This window comes from Palaemon carinicauda, chromosome 17 (assembly GCF_036898095.1).
Source record: "Palaemon carinicauda isolate YSFRI2023 chromosome 17, ASM3689809v2, whole genome shotgun sequence".
Lineage (NCBI taxonomy): Eukaryota > Metazoa > Arthropoda > Malacostraca > Decapoda > Palaemonidae > Palaemon > Palaemon carinicauda.
In genome coordinates this window covers 39,309,525-39,327,455 of record NC_090741.1, presented here as the reverse complement: position 1 = coordinate 39,327,455, position 17,931 = coordinate 39,309,525, and the positions used below count along the sequence as shown (strand labels likewise).

Sequence of the window (17,931 nt, the reverse complement as noted above, 5' to 3'; positions counted from 1 at the left end):
CCAGCTTCTTTCACCTCTGGAAAGTTGAGTATTGATTCTTTACAGTGTATAATTTTTAGCTCCTGCTCCACAGTTAAATTATAGTAATTATTGTGTTTAGGAGCTAGGCCTGTCACCGGAGGCACCATGGGCGCTATCGTTCATTATGCATGTGTTATTTAGTTAGCAGAACGATTCCCGGTTGTAATAGCATTAATAATTTATGAAAGCTATTTAGGCACAATTATACTAGTAAAGATATTTCTTTTATGCATAATTTCCTCGTCCTTTTGTCGATCGTATACGTTAGAGTTTCGGCGATTTAGGTAACCGAGATCTCGCCTTCCCTAGGCTACCTAGCCTAGGCGATGTAGCATACTATCAGACATTATCCCCTGTTACCCTCGTGTATCGTTTTATTGATTCAACGGGAGGTAGTACATCTCCTAGAATTATATAACTTGATACTTGTCTCCTGTGGAGATTTAAGGGTAATCCCTCCTTCCCTTTGAGTGCCGCCGTAGGCGGCAACCCTTTCTGGTCTTGCCATAGAGTAGTTCACTCCGGCTTGACTAGGCTAGGGTTTTTCTGTCTCCCACCTTTGCCGGCGAGAGCCCGGCTTTGGTTATTGACAGAATCTCAGAGTATTCAGTCTTTCTTCCTGCGGCAGAGCTACAGGGTGAGTAGTCACTCCCCTGCCGGCTTAGCCGCTGGCATAGGAGGCTAAGCCTCCCTAGGCCGCACCTGAACCCCCTCTCCTCCTACCTAGGATTCAAGTTACAGAAGATAAAGTATGTTCTAAGAGCCATACTCTTCGGACTAAACATAGTCCCAGGTATCTTCATGAAATGGGCAGACGCAGTCGTGTAACAACTACGCCCAGAAACTGTTCAGGTACCAGAGTACCTGGACGACTGGCTGGTGTGGGCAGCATCCGAAACGGCTGGTCTGCAAGCATCCAAAGAAGTAACCAAGTTCCTGGAACATCTGGGATGCAAAATCAACTTCAAGAATTCTCGACTATCTCCAGCTCAAGGGTTTCAATGACCAGAAAATCATTGAGACCTGAGGTCACATTGTCCCTCCATTCTCCCTAGGGAGAGGAAGGAAATCGCAGGGTCTGTCAAGAGACTAATGTAATCCAAAAGGATTTTAAGACGCCAATAGGAAAGAGTATTGGGCTCTCTCTAGTTCGCAGCAGTAACAGACCTATGCTAAGAGCACAGCTGAAAGATGCGTCAGGAGTCTGGAGAAGAAACGCATCAAACGTTCGAAGAGATCTAAAATGACCAATATGAGCCTTATTTCAATCACTTCTCAACCCATGGTCGAAGACCAAGAGCCTATGGAGGACCGTGCCCTTGCAACCACCTCTGCCATCGAGGACTATCCACATGGATGCCTCAACGGAAGAATGGGGAGTTCACTCCCATCACAGGAAAGTACAAGGGACTTGGTCATCTCTATTCAAGGCCTTCCTAATCAACATTTTGGAAGCCATGGCAGTCCTTCTCATGTTGGGAAAACTCTCCCCACGCAAACCAGCCCTCATCAGGCTGATCTTGGACAGCGAAGTGATAGTGAGACGTCTGAACCGACAAGGCTCGAGATCGTCCCATATAATCCATGTGATATTAGTCATCCTTCGTCTAGAGAGATGGCACCTATCAGCAGTTCACTTACTGCCGATAGAGTCAGAATGGTCCACAGACGCAGACTTACTCTCCTCCATCTTGCAACAAGTCCCCGAACTGCAAATCGACCTCTTCATGATGAGCGTCATCAAGAAATTACCTCGATACGTAGCCCCATACGAGGACCCTCTAGAGGAGATAATGGACGCCATGTCCCTAGTTTGGAACGAAAGGACCCGGAATTCCCTGTCCCTTCCATCCAATCTCCTGCGGAAGGCCCTCAACATGCTGAGATCCTTCCAAGGAACGGCAGCTCTAGTGGCTCCCAAGTGACCCAGGAGCAACTGGTTCCCTCTACCGATGGAACTGAGGCTGAGGCTGGTCCTTGTACCGAGCCCAGCTCTATCTCAACGGATTCTGAAGTCGACTGTCTTCGCTTCATCACAGAGACCCCAAAACCTTCATTTCATGATTTTCTCGCCCTAGTGGTTAAGAAAAGATTTGGGATCTCAAAAGGCAGTATAAAGCAAAAGGACCAAAAGAAATTTCTATAGACTTCTGTCTGTCCTCCTTTATCCACCTTCATAATCAAGGTCTGGCTGCCAACACGATAACTACATGGAAGCCAGCCCTGACTAGACCTGTTCTATATGCCTTTCAATTGGATCTGACGAATGAAATCTTTAACAAAATCCCGAAGGTATGCGCTAGATTTAGGCCTGCAGCTCCTCCGAAACTCATTTCATGGTCTTTGGACAAGGTCCTACATTATGCTTCATCTGTGAACAATGAAGATTTTTCTCTCAAGGATCTAACCCAGAAGGTTATTTTCCTGTTCGCTATAGCCTCAGGGGCTAGAGTTAGTGAAATAGTAGCCCTATCAAGACATGAGGGCCACATTCAGTTCACAGAAGTGGGAGAACTGAATCTCTTTCCTGATCCAGCATTTCTCACCAAGAACGAGCTACCCACTAAAAGATGGGGTCCCTGGAGAATCTACCCTCTGAAGGAAGATGTCTCTCTATGTCCAGTAGAGTGTCTAAAGGTCTATCTTTGTAGAACTTCAGACTTCAGGGGAGGACAGCTCTTCAAAGGAGAAACTTCAGGATCAAACTTATCCCTAAAACAACTGAGGGCGAAGCTCACCTACTTCATTCGCAGAGCGGATCCTGACAGTACACCCGCAGGTCATGATCCAAGAAAAATTACTTCATCAGTGAACTTTTTTCAGTATATGGACTTTGAGCGTCTTCGCTCATATACTGGATGGAAATAATTCAGAGTGTTCTACAAACACTATGCAAAGCAAGTCCACGAACTGAAGCATTATGTGGTGGCGGCAGGTAGTGTATTAAAACCTGTCGTCTAGTGCTGCGATGAACAGTTAATTGATTGGGACTATCAATTAGGGTGAAAAGGTATTGACACTTCCAGTGCAATACCTTTTAAGTGGGTGTCACTCTGGTGACACTAAGACGGTTCAAAATCTCAGGTGTTACACAGATAACACTTGTGCCGTGTGTACATAGTACAGTGTTGATAGGAGACAACATTTACAGAAATTATATTGGGAAAATTTATTAAAATTTTCTATTTTAAGAGTGGCATTCATCATTTCTTCCCTTTCAGGGAGGATTATATTTTCTGTATATGTTGCACATATAATTCCCTTAACATGTTACATTCGTTACACTCATTATTCCATTTGGTCATTTATTAGAAATAAATGTCTATTAAAGTTTAATTGCGTCCTATTTCGCCCTGCAATTAGCATATCAAAATTGCCAGAGTTGCCTTACTTATTTATTCAAGTAAACCTCATATTATTGTATGCTTACAAACAATGGATATAGTTGACACTTAATTTTTCCGACAATATATACAAACCGTGAGACCCTTTGTATATCTAGTGGATACTTGTTTGTTCATACAATATATGCTAACCTTGAGGACCCTTTTCTACCGTCGAGTATGACTCTTCCCTGTAGGGGGCAAGAAGCACTAACATTGTCTGATTAGTGGTAATGACGGATAACGGTAACGTCATTTGTCTCAATGGTCCAAATGACCATGGAAAAATTGTCCCAAGATTAAGGCCCCTATGAAAATCCACAGATACAGTACTTTCTAGTAATTCTCTGGTAAGCTTCCATTAGGACGACATGGCTTGAGCCCAAAAAACGAATCTATTTTTGGGTGAGATAGCCATGTCGTCCTGATGGACCCGCCCTCCTTTTCTACAGAAAAGGCCTTGGCAGGATCCCTCCCGAAACTACTATATCTCTAGCACCATGCTCAAAGCTACAAGGAATAACTGCCATCTTGGATATGCCGCCATCTTGATACTCAATAGTAGTATGGGAGAAAGGGTAACCTTGATAACGGCTCCCCTTCTAGTTTTGCCACTCTTCCCCCTCGAGTTGAAAACGCTATTCGGGGTGAAGATTGCTATGTGTCATATCAAGATATACGTCCCCTGATTTATGCGATATCCTTAAGAGAAATTTTAAGGATATTCGCGCCAGAAGTTAGAATTCTGGAGACCTAAAGGTAATTTCTCTGGGAATATCACTGTAGTCAAATATCCCTTAAGAAGCTACTTATAGGAACCCTCCATCAGGACGACATGGCTATCTCACCCAAACATAGATTTTTCCCTTCGCTCAAAATTCATTTTCTATCGTAACACATGCTTTACTACTATTGTAGAAACTTATCATATACATATGTATGTATTTTCCATTCTTTAATTTGCTATAGCATATAATTTTAAAATAATCAATCATATATATATATATATATATATATATGTGTGCAAGTATTTTATACTTGCATGTACTCATACGTCAATGACTGCAGATATTAAGTTATTAAATCAAGATTGCTATAAGCATACTCAGAGAAAATATGTGAATGCTAGGAACATATTCAAAATTCTATACAAAAATATTCATTGCCTTAATAAAACAGTACAGCATATACCTTACTGTGGAAGTATGGAACAAAAGAAATACAGTATAATGCTTACTATACTCAGTTGTTCCCCATCCTGTGACAACGACTTCCTTCTCAGGGGTGTAGTCTGATGCTACAGGCATACATATGGGCTTGACTCCATTGCCAAAAGTGAGATTACCACCCAGGAATACTAATGCAATGTCATGCTCCTCCTACAAGCAAAGAAAATATTACTAAAGGGATAAGTACAACTAGAATACAGCTAGAAAATATCTTTTACACAATGTTAGGGGTCAAAAGACAGTTCACATGAGGATGATGTGTTTGTAAGAGGGAAAATGAATGTTTGAAGAGACGGATCTAAATTACAGTATTTGAAAGGTAATTTCCCTGTTTTCTTAACCATGGCCAAACACCCAACTCTACCCAGGATAATCTGGATACAAAAGGCATTCCTTGGAATAACATCTATGCTCACCGAATTTGGATCACCTTTCTTGTACTGAGGATGAATAAACAGAGAGTTTCCAGTTGGGGTAATAGTAACTTCTTCAGTTTCTGAAGGGGAGCTAGTATCGTGCTCAGCAGCTGTAATAGTCAAACCCAGTCCTCTGAAGAAGAGATTAACAATACAGTATAGATGATGTGGCTCACAGAATCAATATTTGTTTTCTGGATTTTGATGCATGAATATTTACACGTTTACTTGTAGCTATGTTTTTGTGCCTTTCGCATACCTTTTAGTGTATAACTTCTATTTAAAACACAAACTTTAATTACTGCATATCATAATCACAAGTGACAGAAGGTAACCCTTCCATGCCACCACAACTAAAAAAGATAAGATATGAAAGCACCCAACACAAAACTTATTCAAGATGAGAAAGATACAAACTTAAGAAGAAAAAAAAATAATGTAATACACATCAGAGGCGATAAAAATTTACACAAGATATACAGTGAAAACTAATAGATGATGCACGCTTCCAAAAGAAACATTGGCAAAAGGAATACGTTGCTCAGCAAACAGATATCTCATTGCACAGCATAGTAACAATACAGAGAAGGCTAGAAGTCACATTAGGTACCAAGAGAGAAAGAAGGATTACATTCTACAGTAAGAGAAGAGAAGGGTAGAAACTCATACTCAGTAAGGTGGTCAAGAAAAGCACAGAAATGGGGAAAATTTGTTACTTTGTCAAACCTTTCAAATGAACACAATGCAACACTTACGGGTACAATGTTAGTGCGCTGGGATCTACAAAACAGTGAGCAGCAGTTAAGATCCAACCTTTTTTTATAATCGAACCACCACAAGTACCAGGGGAAGTAAAAGCTGATGAAGAGATTTGCAGCAAAACTTGCCACGGATACTCGAATATTGATGCGTCTTGACCTCCCACAATCCTTGGCACAGTAACAGTAGATATCCCACAGTCATCATCTGCATAGAATTAAATAGAAAAAAATATTGATATATGGTAAACCAGAACTACCATCAACTCATTTATCTAGTATATTACAGTAATTCCTTGAAACCCTCATTATTGATATATAGTCTGTCAGATCTGCATGATTATCAAAGGTTTGCTTTTGTGGTTCACTCAATTGTTGTAATGATGCAAAGTGAGCCTCTTTCTCAGTTATCAAAATTATATATGCATATCAAGGCCACTAAAAGAAAACGGGGAGGTTTTCTGTTAATTGAGGACTACTACCTTTGCTGCATAGAATGTTTACTCACTGCAAAACAGGCGCTTTTCAGGAGAGATCACCAAGGCTGATGTTATAGTTATGGCACGAGTTGCGGTAGCTGTTGTATTTGTTGTTAACCCAGTTCTTGTAGGTGTAGTTGTTGAGGATGAAGTTGTTGTACTAGATTTAGAAGTTGTGATTGGAGGAGTACTAGTGGGCTGAGGAGTGGTAGGTGGGGGAGTGGTAGGCTGAGGTGTTGTAGGTGGGGGAGTGGTAGGCTGAGGTGTTGTAGGTTGGGGAGTGGTAGGCTGAGGTGTAGTAGGTGGGGGAGTGGTAGGCTGAGGTGTTGTAGGTGGGGGAGTGGTAGGCTGAGGTGTTGTAGGTGGGGGAGTGGTAGGCTGAGGTGTTGTAGGTGGGGGAGTGGTAGGCTGAGGTGTTGTAGGTGGGGGAGTGGTAGGCTGAGGTGTTGTAGGTGGGGGAGTGGTAGGCTGAGGTGTTGTAGGTGGGGGAGTGGTAGGCTGAGGTGTTGTAGGTGGGGGAGTGGTAGGCTTAGGTGTTGTTGGATCAGGAGAGGTAGGCTTAGGTGTTGTAGGCTGGGGAGAGGTAGGCTGGGGAGTGGGAGGCTTAGGTGTTGTAGGCTGGGGAGAGGTAGGATCAGGTGATGTAACTGGCATATCTGAAATTTAAAAATAATCTTAGTACCAAGTATGGTGAGTATGACCAGTTTAATCAAACAATGAAGTGGAAGAATTCCATATCAGGTACTGTACAGTGAACTCAAATTTTGATGGATACATAAATTAATAAAAAAAAAAAAAGAAATAGAGCATAATGGAATAACATCTTTTAATGATCTTATTGTTGCAGAATATAAGAAATTGAAGTTAATAAATATTGTATTGAAATAGAATACCATACAGTACTTTTTCTTAGTATCTTAATCTAATGTAGAAAAACAAATGATACATTTTGCATACGATGAAGTAAATCATTTGCATTTAACAGTAAATAAAATTCATATACATTCAGTCAGTCAAAATATTGATAACACCTACTCTGTCAAAATCGTGTTCATTAAAACTAATTTGAATGGGATGTGTTTCATACTGACAATTGTCAAAATTCCATTGATCTGGTAGGGTGATCCAACTAATGTTTCAAAACAGTGTCTTCTAATTTTGTTCATGGTTTCTTTGTATATACCTCAAACATGGTCACATGCACTCAGATAATTGGGCGGAAATAAAATGAAATGAGACGACTATAAGAAATATATGCAAAAACATATCTTCTTCAGAAAATGCAATAAAAAATGTGAGAGAAACCAGTCATGATGTCCTAAAGGAAGGCAACTTAACCCTTTTACCCCCAAAGGACGTACTGTACTGGTACGTTTCACAAAAGCCATCCCTTTACCCCCATGGACGTACCGGTACGTCCTTCCAAAAAAATGCTATAAAATTTTTTTTTCATATTTTTGATAATTTTTTGAGAAAATTCAGGCATTTTCCAAGAGAATGAGACCAACCTGACCTCTCTATGACAAAAATTAAGGCTGTTAGAGCAATTTGAAAAAAATATACTGCAAAATGTGCTGGGAAAAAAATAACCCCCTGGGGGTTAAGGGTTGGAAATTTCCAAATAGCCTGGGGGTAAAAGGGTTAAGATATGAATGAAACTGTAATATAACCATTTCTGGAAGGGAAGTAATGAAAGATATGGGTGAACAATTAACCCAATAATATGATACAATAGAAAATAGAGGTTAAAATTTAACAATGAAAGATGTTGGTAAAAAAACAACCTTCATGGCTAAGTCAAGTGAAGATAAGGGTGCATATCTAACATCTTAGGGGACCACAATAAAAGATTCTATTGAAAATATAACCATATAGGGGAAGCAATGAAAGGTATAAATGAAAACATATGTTAGTTGGAGGTAACAGAAAATATTAAAAAATGCATGAGACAATAGAATATCAAGAAAATTCAAAGTACTTTTTAGGAAATATTCCTTACCACCAATAACAGTTGCCTGACACATATAACCACCGGAGCAGTCTTTTGCCTTGAAAGGTTTTCTGATGTACCTGATTTCAAGTTCGTTTGAAGGGCTTGTCTGTGTTGAGAAGTCAGAGGCACAAAATTTTGATTTCTTCTGCCCTCTGAAAAGAAAAAAAATTGCCTGGGATATACAATTTATTCAATGTAGGATATTATATCTAATATGCTGAGACCAATATTCTGTTCAGATGAGTACAAACATATCCATATGCACCAAAAGGTGATAGGATATGTAATGGCTCCTCCCTTATCCTTCCCCTTAGAGGATTAGACTGGGTAAAGTCTATTGGGGGTGCAGATATCTATGGTTATCTTAGGATATGTCTCTGATTATACACGATGACTACGGATAGTCGTTCCGGGGGTTAGAACCCTGTGATACCTGATGGTAATTCTCTTGTAATATCATTCGCGGAAATATTATACAGTAGGAAGCAGCCAAAGGGAACTTCCATCAAGACGACATGGCTATCTCACTCAAAAATAGATTTTTCTTATGTCAAAATCCCTTATATATATATATATATATACAGTATATATATATATATATATATATATATATATATACATATATATATATATATATATATATATATATATATATGTATATATATATATATATATATATATATATATATATAATTGAGGAGGTGGATCAGTTTAAGTACTTGGGGTCTGTTGTTGCAGCAAATGGTGGAGTGGAAGCAGATGTACGTCAGAAAGTAAATGAAGGATGCAAAGTGTTGGGGGCAGTTAAGGAAGTAGTAAAAAAATAGAGGGTTGGGCATGAATGTAAAGAGAGTTCTGTACGAGAAAGTGATTGTACCAACTGTGATGTATGGATCAGAGTTGTGGGGAATGAAAGTGACGGAGAGACAGAAATTGAATGTGTTTGAGATGAAGTGTCTAAGGAGTATGGCTGGTGTATCTTGAGTAGATAGGGTTAGGAACGAAGTAGTGAGGGTTAGAACGGGTGTAAGAAATGAGTTAGCAGCTAGAGTGGATATGAATGTTGAGGTGGTTTGGCCATGTTGAGAGAATGGAAAATGGCTGTTTGCTAAAGGTGGTGAATGCAAGAGTTGATGGGAGAGGTACAAGAGGAAGGCCAAGGTTTGGGTGGATGGATGAAGTGAAGGAAGCTCTGGGTGATAGGAGGATAGATGTGAGAGAGGCAAGAGAGCGTGCTAGAACTAGGAATGAATGGCGAGCGATTGTGACAGTTCTGGTAGGCCCTGCTGCTTCCTCCAGTGCCTTAGATGACCGCGGAGGTAGCAGCAGTAGGGGATTCAGCGTTATGAAGCTTCATCTGTGGTGGATAACGGGGGAGGGTGGGCTGTGGCACCATAGCAGTACCAGCCGAACTCGGTTGAGTCCCTTGTCAGGCTGGGAGGAACGTAGAGAGGAGAGGTCCCCTTTTTTGTTTCATTGGTTTGATGTCGGCTACCCCCCAAAATTGGGGGAAGTGCCTTGGTGTATGTATGTATGTATGTATATACTGTATATATATATATATATATATATATATATATATATATATATATATATATATATATATATATATATCAAGTTTCTTTTGAGCCTCAGTGTTGATGGTAAATGGAAGTAAAAAGTCCATTGAATAATTTCAAACAACTTGATAAAAAGGAGGAGAGTGATCCATACCATAAGAGATTATTCAAGGAGAAAAACATTAACTGTACCACAATTGGACACTGTAATTGATAGAAATTTTTATAAAGATATCAAAGGAATAATATAAAAATTTGGATGAACTAAAAACCATATGTGTAAAATGAAAATATTGAGTGAATCATGAATAGTTTATTCTCTATGGCATTTTCAAGAAGACTGAATTACGTGAAATTTTTGATAGTAAATAGAATATGGACATACATAAAAATATTTGTAGAGCAAAATATCAGAAAAATTTGCCACCTGCAAATATCCCTGACCTGCAGATGGACATTTGACATAAAGCCTATTCTGTATAAATACTTTTTATATTAGATAGAAAATAATGCGAGAGCATAAGAAAATATGTGCTTCACAACAAAACAATACTGAAAGAACCAAAGTGAACAAAATCATTGATATGTGTTAAAGTAAGTCTTGTAAACATACCCACTTCCAGGAAATACTAAAAACTTTTCCCTTTTGCATCCCCGACTGTTTAGACTGAACTGCAAACATGACAAGGAGATTGTTGTTCCAGCGGGGCTCTGCAAGTAAAACATTGGCATATGGCTTCAATAGTTCTGATGGGGAGCCAAGAGATTATTATTATTGCTATTGTGTTTTTATTACAAACATTTGTTCTTTGTTTTATTTTTTACAATGTTCAATATCAAACCTTACATTGTTACAAGTTTTGCATGTTTTAATTATATTATCATCTATTTTTATTAGGATCAGTCATATCATTGATATTATCATCATTGTTTTCGTTTTCATTGTTGTATCTTTTCACTTTCTTGTCTTTTTAGTTTAGCATGATTTCCATTAACAGGAGTGAAATTATTATTATTGTTATTATTATCATCATTATTAGCAGTAGTAGTTATCATCATTATTGTTGCTTTCATATCATTATCATCAATATGTTGTTATCATAGACATAAGTGTTGTTAGAACCCCTTCATGCAACTCACCTTAAAATACTGCTTACATTTCACATTTGAGCCATCATTCACGGAATACAGCAAAGCCGATTCTCCATAAAATAAGTTGAAAGTATTCCCACACAGCTGTGAAGAAGCTGGAAAAGGTTCATTGTTATTATTATTGTTTTTATTGTTATTATTGAAGATTGATAATAATGACATTCTTTAAAAAAAGTTTTAATAGGAAAACCACAAGTTTTCCGTGTGCCGAATATTGGTGGTCTTTTAGCAATACATTTGATGGGTTCTGGACAAAAGTTTGTATAAAAGAAAAACTTTGTATCTGTATAGCAATAATTCGTACAATAAAGTTTATTTGCCTAAATTACATCAGGATAAAGTAAGTAGAGTATAAAGTTGATAATGGAAAATAGGCGTAAGAAATATGTTATTTTCATTAGTAAAATAAATTTTTGAATATACTTACCCGGTGATCATATAGCTGTCAGCTCTGCTGCCCGACAGAAAAACCTACGGACGAAATACGCCAGCGATCGCTATACAGGTGGGGGTGTACATCAACAGCGCCATCTGTCGAGCAGGTACTCAAGTACTCCATGTCAACACAGAACCAATTTTCTCCTCGGCCCACTGGGTCTCTATTGGGGAGGAAGGGTGGGTCCTTTAATTTATGATCACCGGGTAAGTATATTCAAAAATTTATTTTACTAATGAAAATAACATTTTTCAATATTAAACTTACCCGGTGATCATATAGCTGATTCACACCCAGGGGGGTGGGTAGAGACCAGCATATATGTTAACATTAAGAGCTAAGTATTTCGTATTTCATTTTAGCAGTTATTCAAAATAACAAACATAAAATTAATAAGTACCTGGTAAGGAAGTCGACTTGAACAATTACTCTGCCTTTTTTAAGTACGTCTTCCTTACTGAGCCTCGCGATCCTCATAGGATGCTGAGCGACTCCTAGGAGCTGAAGTATGAAGGGTTGCAACCCATACTAAAGGGCCTCATCAAAACCTCTAATCTAGGCGCTTCTCAAGAAAGAATTTGACCACCCGCCAAATCAACCAGGATGCGAAAGGCTTCTTAGCCTTCCGGACAACCCAAAAAACAACAATAAAAAGCATTTCAAGAGAAAGACTAAAAAGGTTATGGGATTAGGGGAATGTAGTGGTTGAGCCCTCACCCACTACTGCACTCGCTGCTACGAATGGTCCCAGGTTGTAGCAGTTCTCGTAAAGAGACTGGACATCTTTAAGGTAAAATGATGCGAACACTGACTTGCTTCTCCAATAGGTTGCATCCATTACACTCTGCAGAGATCTGTTTTGTTTGAAGGCCACTGAAGTTGCGACAGCTCTAACTTCATGTGTCCTTACCTTCAGCAAAGCATGGTCCTCCTCATTCAGATGGGAATGAGCTTCTCGAATCAAAAGTCTGATATAATAAGAAACTGCATTCTTCGACATAGGTAAAGAAGGTTTCTTAATGGCGCACCATAAAGCTTCTGACTGTCCACATAATGGCTTAGTACGTCTCAAATAGTACTTAAGAGCTCTTACAGGGCATAGTACTCTTTCTTGTTCATTTCCAACCAAATTAGCAAGGCTTGGAATATCGAACGATTTGGGCCAAGGACGAGAAGGAAGTTCGTTTTTGGCTAAAAAACCAAGCTGTAAGGAACATGTAGCCATTTCAGATGTAAATCCAATGTTCCTGCTGAAGGCGTGTATCTCACTGACTCTTTTAGCTGTTGCTAAGCAGACGAGGAAAAGAGTTTTCAAAGTGAGATCTTTAAAAGAGGCTGATTGAAGTGGTTCGAACCTTGCTGACATAAGGAATCTTAGTACCACGTCTAAGTTCCAACCTGGTGTGGCCAACCGACGCTCCTTCGAGGTCTCAAAAGACTTAAGGAGGTCCTGTAGATCTTTGTTGTTGGAAAGATCTAAGCCTCTGTGACGGAAGACTGCTGCCAACATGCTTCTGTAACCCTTGATCGTGGGAGCTGAAAGGGATCTTTCCTTCCTTAGGTATAAAAGGAAGTCAGCTATCTGAGTTACAGAGGTACTGGTTGAGGATACTGATTTCGACTTGCACCAGCTTCGGAAGACTTCCCACTTCGACTGGTAGACTTTGAGAGTGGATGTCCTCCTTGCTCTAGCAATCGCTCTGGCTGCCTCCTTCGAAAAGCCTCTAGCTCTCGAGAGTCTTTCGATAGTCTGAAGGCAGTCAGACGAAGAGCGTGGAGGCTTGGGTGTACCTTCTTTACATGCGGCTGACGCAGAAGGTCCACTCTTAGAGGAAGTGTTCTGGGAACGTCTACTAGCCATTGCAGTACCTCGGTGAACCATTCTCTCGCGGGCCAGAGGGGAGCAACCAACGTCAACCTTGTCCCTTCGTGAGAGGCGAACTTCTGCAGTACTCTGTTGACAATCTTGAACGGGGGGAACGCATAAAGGTCTAGATGGGACCAATCCAGAAGAAAGGCATCTATGTGAACTGCTGCTGGGTCCGGAATCGGTGAGCAATAAATTGGGAGCCTCTTGGTCATCGAGGTTGCGAACAGATCTATGGTAGGCTGACCCCACAAGGCCCATAGTCTGTTGCATACATTCTTGTGAAGGGTCCACTCTGTTGGGATGATTTGACCCTTCCGGCTGAGGCGGTCTGCCATGACATTCATGTCGCCTTGAATGAACCTCGTTACCAGGGATATGTTTCGATCTCTTGACCAGGTGTTGAGGTCCCTTGCGATCTCGTACAACGTCATCGAATGAGTCCCTCCTTGCTTGGAGATGTACGCCAAGGCTGTGGTGTTGTCGGAGTTCACCTCCACCACCTTGCCTAGAAGGAGGGACTTGAAGCTTCTCAAGGCCAGATGAACTGCCAGTAGCTCCTTGCAGCTGATGTGCAACGTTCTTTGATCCGTATTCCACGTGCCCGAGCATTCCCGACCGTCCAAAGTCGCACCCCAGCCCGTGTCCGATGCGTCCGAGAAGAGAAGGTGGTCGGGGGTCTGAACAGCCAGTGGCAGACCCTCCCTGAGGAGAATGTTGTTCTTCCACCAAGTCAGTGAAGACTTCATCTTCTCGGAAATAGGAACCGAGACCGCTTCTAGCGTCTTGTCCTTTCTCCAGTGAACAGCTAGGTGAAATTGAAGGGGTCGGAGGTGGAGTCTCCCTAACGCGATGAACTGGTCCAGTGATGAAAGCGTCCCTATCAGACTCATCCACTGTCTGACTGAACATCGGTCCTTCTTCAGCATGTTCTGGATGCATTCTTGGGCTTGACTGATTCTGGGGGCCGACGGAAAAGCCCGAAAAGCTTGACTCTGAATCTCCATTCCTAGGTATACTATAGTTTGGGATGGGACGAGTTGGGACTTTTCCATATTGACCAGGAGACCCAATTCCTCGGTCAGATCCAGAGTCCACTTTAGATTCTCCAGACAGCGACGATTTGACGCAGCTCTTAAAAGCCAGTCGTCCAAATAGAGGGAGGCTCTGATGTCTGCTAAATGCAGGAATTTGGCAATATTCCTCATCAGTTTGGTAAAAACTAGAGGTGCCGTGCTTAGGCCAAAGCACAGGGCTTGGAACTGGTATACAACCTTCCCGAAAACGAACCTTAGAAAAGGTTGGGAATCTGGGTGGATGGGGACATGAAAGTAAGCGTCCTTGAGGTCTAACGAGACCATCCAGTCTTCCTTCCTGACCGATGCTAGAACCGACTTTGTCGTCTCCATGGTGAACGTCTGCTTTGTGACAAAGACATTCAGAGCACTGACGTCTAGCACCGGTCTCCACCCTCCTGTCTTCTTCGCCACTAAGAAGAGACGGTTGTAGAAGCCCGGGGATTGATGGTCCCGGACTATGACTACCGCTCCCTTTTGAAGTAAGAGAGACACCTCTTGCTGTAAAGCTAGCCTCTTGTCCTCCTCTCTGTACCTGGGAGAGAGGTCGATGGGAGTTGTTGCTAGAGGGGGCTTGCGCAAGAATGGAATCCTGTACCCCTCTCTGAGTAACTTCACAGACTGTGCGTCTGCGCCCCTGTTCTCCCAGGCCTGCCAGTAGTTCTTGAGCCTGGCTCCCACTGCTGTCTGAAGAAGGTGGCAGTCAGACTCTGCCTCTAGAGGACTTGGAACCCTTCTTCTTGCTCCCACGTTGACTTTCAGCACGAGCACCTCCTCTGCTGGAGGCTCTGCCACGAAAGGGCGGAATGAACCTTGACGCTGGAGTGTCCATCCTGGGTCTAGGCACGGATGGCAAAGGGGTGGCTTTGCGTGCGGATGACGCCACCAGGTCATGAGTGTCTTTCTGGATCAAGGAGGCGGCAATCTCCTTGATCAACTCTTCAGGGAAGAGACACTTCGAGAGCGGAGCAAACATAAGTTCCGACTTTTGACATGGGGTGACTCCAGCAGACAAGAAGGAGCAAAGGTGATCCCGCTTCTTGAGGACCCCGGACACGAAAGAAGCCGCAAGCTCACTAGAACCATCCCGTATGGCTTTGTCAATGCAGGACATAATGAGCATGGAAGTTTCCTTATCAGAAGGGGAGGTCTTCCTGCTCAACGCTCCCAAACACCAGTCCAAGAAGTTAAAGACTTCGAATGCACGGAAAACTCCTTTCATAAGATGGTCCATATCCGAAGGAGTCCAGCAAATCTTGGAGCGTCTCATAGCCAGCCTGCGGGGAGAGTCTACCAGACTTGAGAAGTCGCCCTGGGCAGAGGCAGGAACTCCCAAGCCGAGAACTTCTCCCGTGGCATACCAGACGCTAGATCTGGAAGCAAGCTTGGCCGGGGGAAACATGAAGGTTGTCTTCCCAAGTTGCTTTTTGGACTGCAACCACTCTCCCAGTACCCTTAAAGCTCTCTTGGACGAGCGCGCGAGTACGAGCTTCGTAAAGGCAGGTGCTGCTGACTGCATGCCTAAAGCGAACTCAGAGGGAGGCGAGCGTGGTGCTGCAGACACAAACTGATCCGGATATAAATCCTTGAACAGCGCAAGCACTTTCCTAAAGTCTAAGGAGGGAGGCGTGGTCTTGGGTTCGTCGATGTCCGAGTGTTGGTCGTCAAGATGTGCAGCTTCGTCATCATCAGAGAGTCCATCGTCTGAATGTTGAGGAGGAAGCGGCAAAGGAGTAGGTAAAAGCTGGACGGCTGAGTCCGGCAGCACGGGTGCATGCGTGACTGCACTGGACCCAACGTCATGCAACTGTTGGTCAGTCTGAGAACTGGCAACAACCATAGCTGAGTGGGAACGCAAAGCGTCTACTCCTGACTGTGGTCGGATAGCGGAGACCACCGTGGGTTGCAGAGGCTGACGCACCGCGTCAAAACACGGCAGCTTAACTCCACCCTCCTGTTGTTGTGGTAGCACACGAACGTCAACGGAGGGTTCCGTGCGTCTGTGAACGTCAACATGCGTCTGGCAGGGTCGACTGCGCATGGGTGGAGGAGCTCTCACAGCTGGAGTGAGGGAGCAGGCAGCCTCAGCGTCTGCTGGGCGCACAACCGTGGTAGGTTATAGGCTAACGGGTGCAGCGTCAACCTTCTCCGCACGATACTCCTGCATAAAGGAAGCTAACTGAGTCTGCATAGACTGTAGCAAAGACCACTTAGGGTCTACAGCAGCTGGTGCGGCAACAGACGGAGTTACTGCCTGTTGCGGTACCACTTTGCCTCTCTTAGGAGGTGTGCAGTCGTCGGAGGACTGCAGCGAGTCCGAACTGACCCAGTGGCTACACCTGGGCCGTTGGACTTGCTCGGAAGGGACCTTGCGTTTAAGAGGCCGTGAGACCTTGGTCCATCGTTTCTGGCGTGAAACCTCTTCCGCAGACGAGGAATGAACGGGCTCACTCGTCTTCTTGTGGGTGGGACGATCTAGGCAAGATACGTCCGAAACCACGGAGGGAACGTCTGTCCGCTGATTAAAGCCTGTCGAACCCTTTGGTCGTACGACATTGCTTCTCCCCTGGGCTTGGGAGCTTGCAAGAGGTCCCGGACTGGGAGGACGACAGGCACGAACAGACGCACCCTCATGCGTAACACTGACACTTTTCACTGCACAAACACTCACTTCACTTCCCACTGCACTCTTACCTTTCAACTCCCTGACGTCAGCCATGAGTTGATTGCGGTCATTCGCCAATGACTCGACTCTCTCACCCAGAGCCTGGATGGCACGCATCATATCTGCCATCGAAGGTTGATGAGAGCTAGCAGGGGGGTCGGGTGCAACCACTACAGGGGAAGGAATAGGTTGTGGGGCATGGGGAGAGGAAAAATCTACTGAGCGAGACGAACTCCTCCTGATTCTATCCTTCTCTAGCCTACGTGCATATTTCAGGAATTCTTGAAAATCGAATTCCGAAAGCCCAACGCATTCCTCACATCGATCTTCCAATTGACAGGCTTTACCCCTACAATTGGAACAAACGGTGTGCGGATCGATAGAGGCCTTCGGAAGACGCCTTGAACAGTCCCTAGCGCTACACTTCCTGTACTTGGGGACTTGAGAAGGGTCAGACATCTTGAATTAGTCAAAGGGGGGAATTCAAAATCTATCCAAGTCGTCAACAAATAATCCAAAATTCAATAAAAGAATGCAAGGAAGTATTGAAGATAACTTCTGCACAGCGATAGCTAATAACCAGAAATGAATACTTCACCAAATAACGTGAAAATCAATCCAGAAAACAACAGCGTATTAGTAGGTCTTGCCGGTGGCACGACAGAGAGAAAATTGGTTCTGTGTTGACATGGAGTACTTGAGTACCTGCTCGACAGATGGCGCTGTTGATGTACACCCCCACCTGTATAGCGATCGCTGGCGTATTTCGTCCGTAGGTTTTTCTGTCGGGCAGCAGAGCTGACAGCTATATGATCACCGGGTAAGTTTAATATTGAAAAATCTTTTATTCGCATAAAAGTTTGTATGGAAAAAGTTCATATACAAATGTTCGTAAGA

The 17,931-nt window shown here is 42.7% G+C and overlaps 1 protein-coding gene across 1 annotated transcript in view; it reads right to left on the bottom strand.

Annotated features, from left to right (window-relative positions):
- The window catches only part of LOC137656688 (uncharacterized), a 119,662-nt gene that overhangs the window by 53,019 nt on the left and 48,712 nt on the right, over positions 1-17,931 (bottom strand). Inside the window, exons 4-10 of the mRNA XM_068390885.1 lie at positions 10,979-11,085; positions 10,452-10,549; positions 8,286-8,431; positions 6,316-6,942; positions 5,805-6,015; positions 5,050-5,182; positions 4,642-4,783 (exon numbers count right to left, since the gene is read on the bottom strand). Coding sequence (XP_068246986.1) covers positions 4,642-4,783; positions 5,050-5,182; positions 5,805-6,015; positions 6,316-6,942; positions 8,286-8,431; positions 10,452-10,549; positions 10,979-11,085 — 1,464 coding nt within the window. The remainder of the gene's footprint in view (positions 1-4,641; positions 4,784-5,049; positions 5,183-5,804; positions 6,016-6,315; positions 6,943-8,285; positions 8,432-10,451; positions 10,550-10,978; positions 11,086-17,931) is intronic.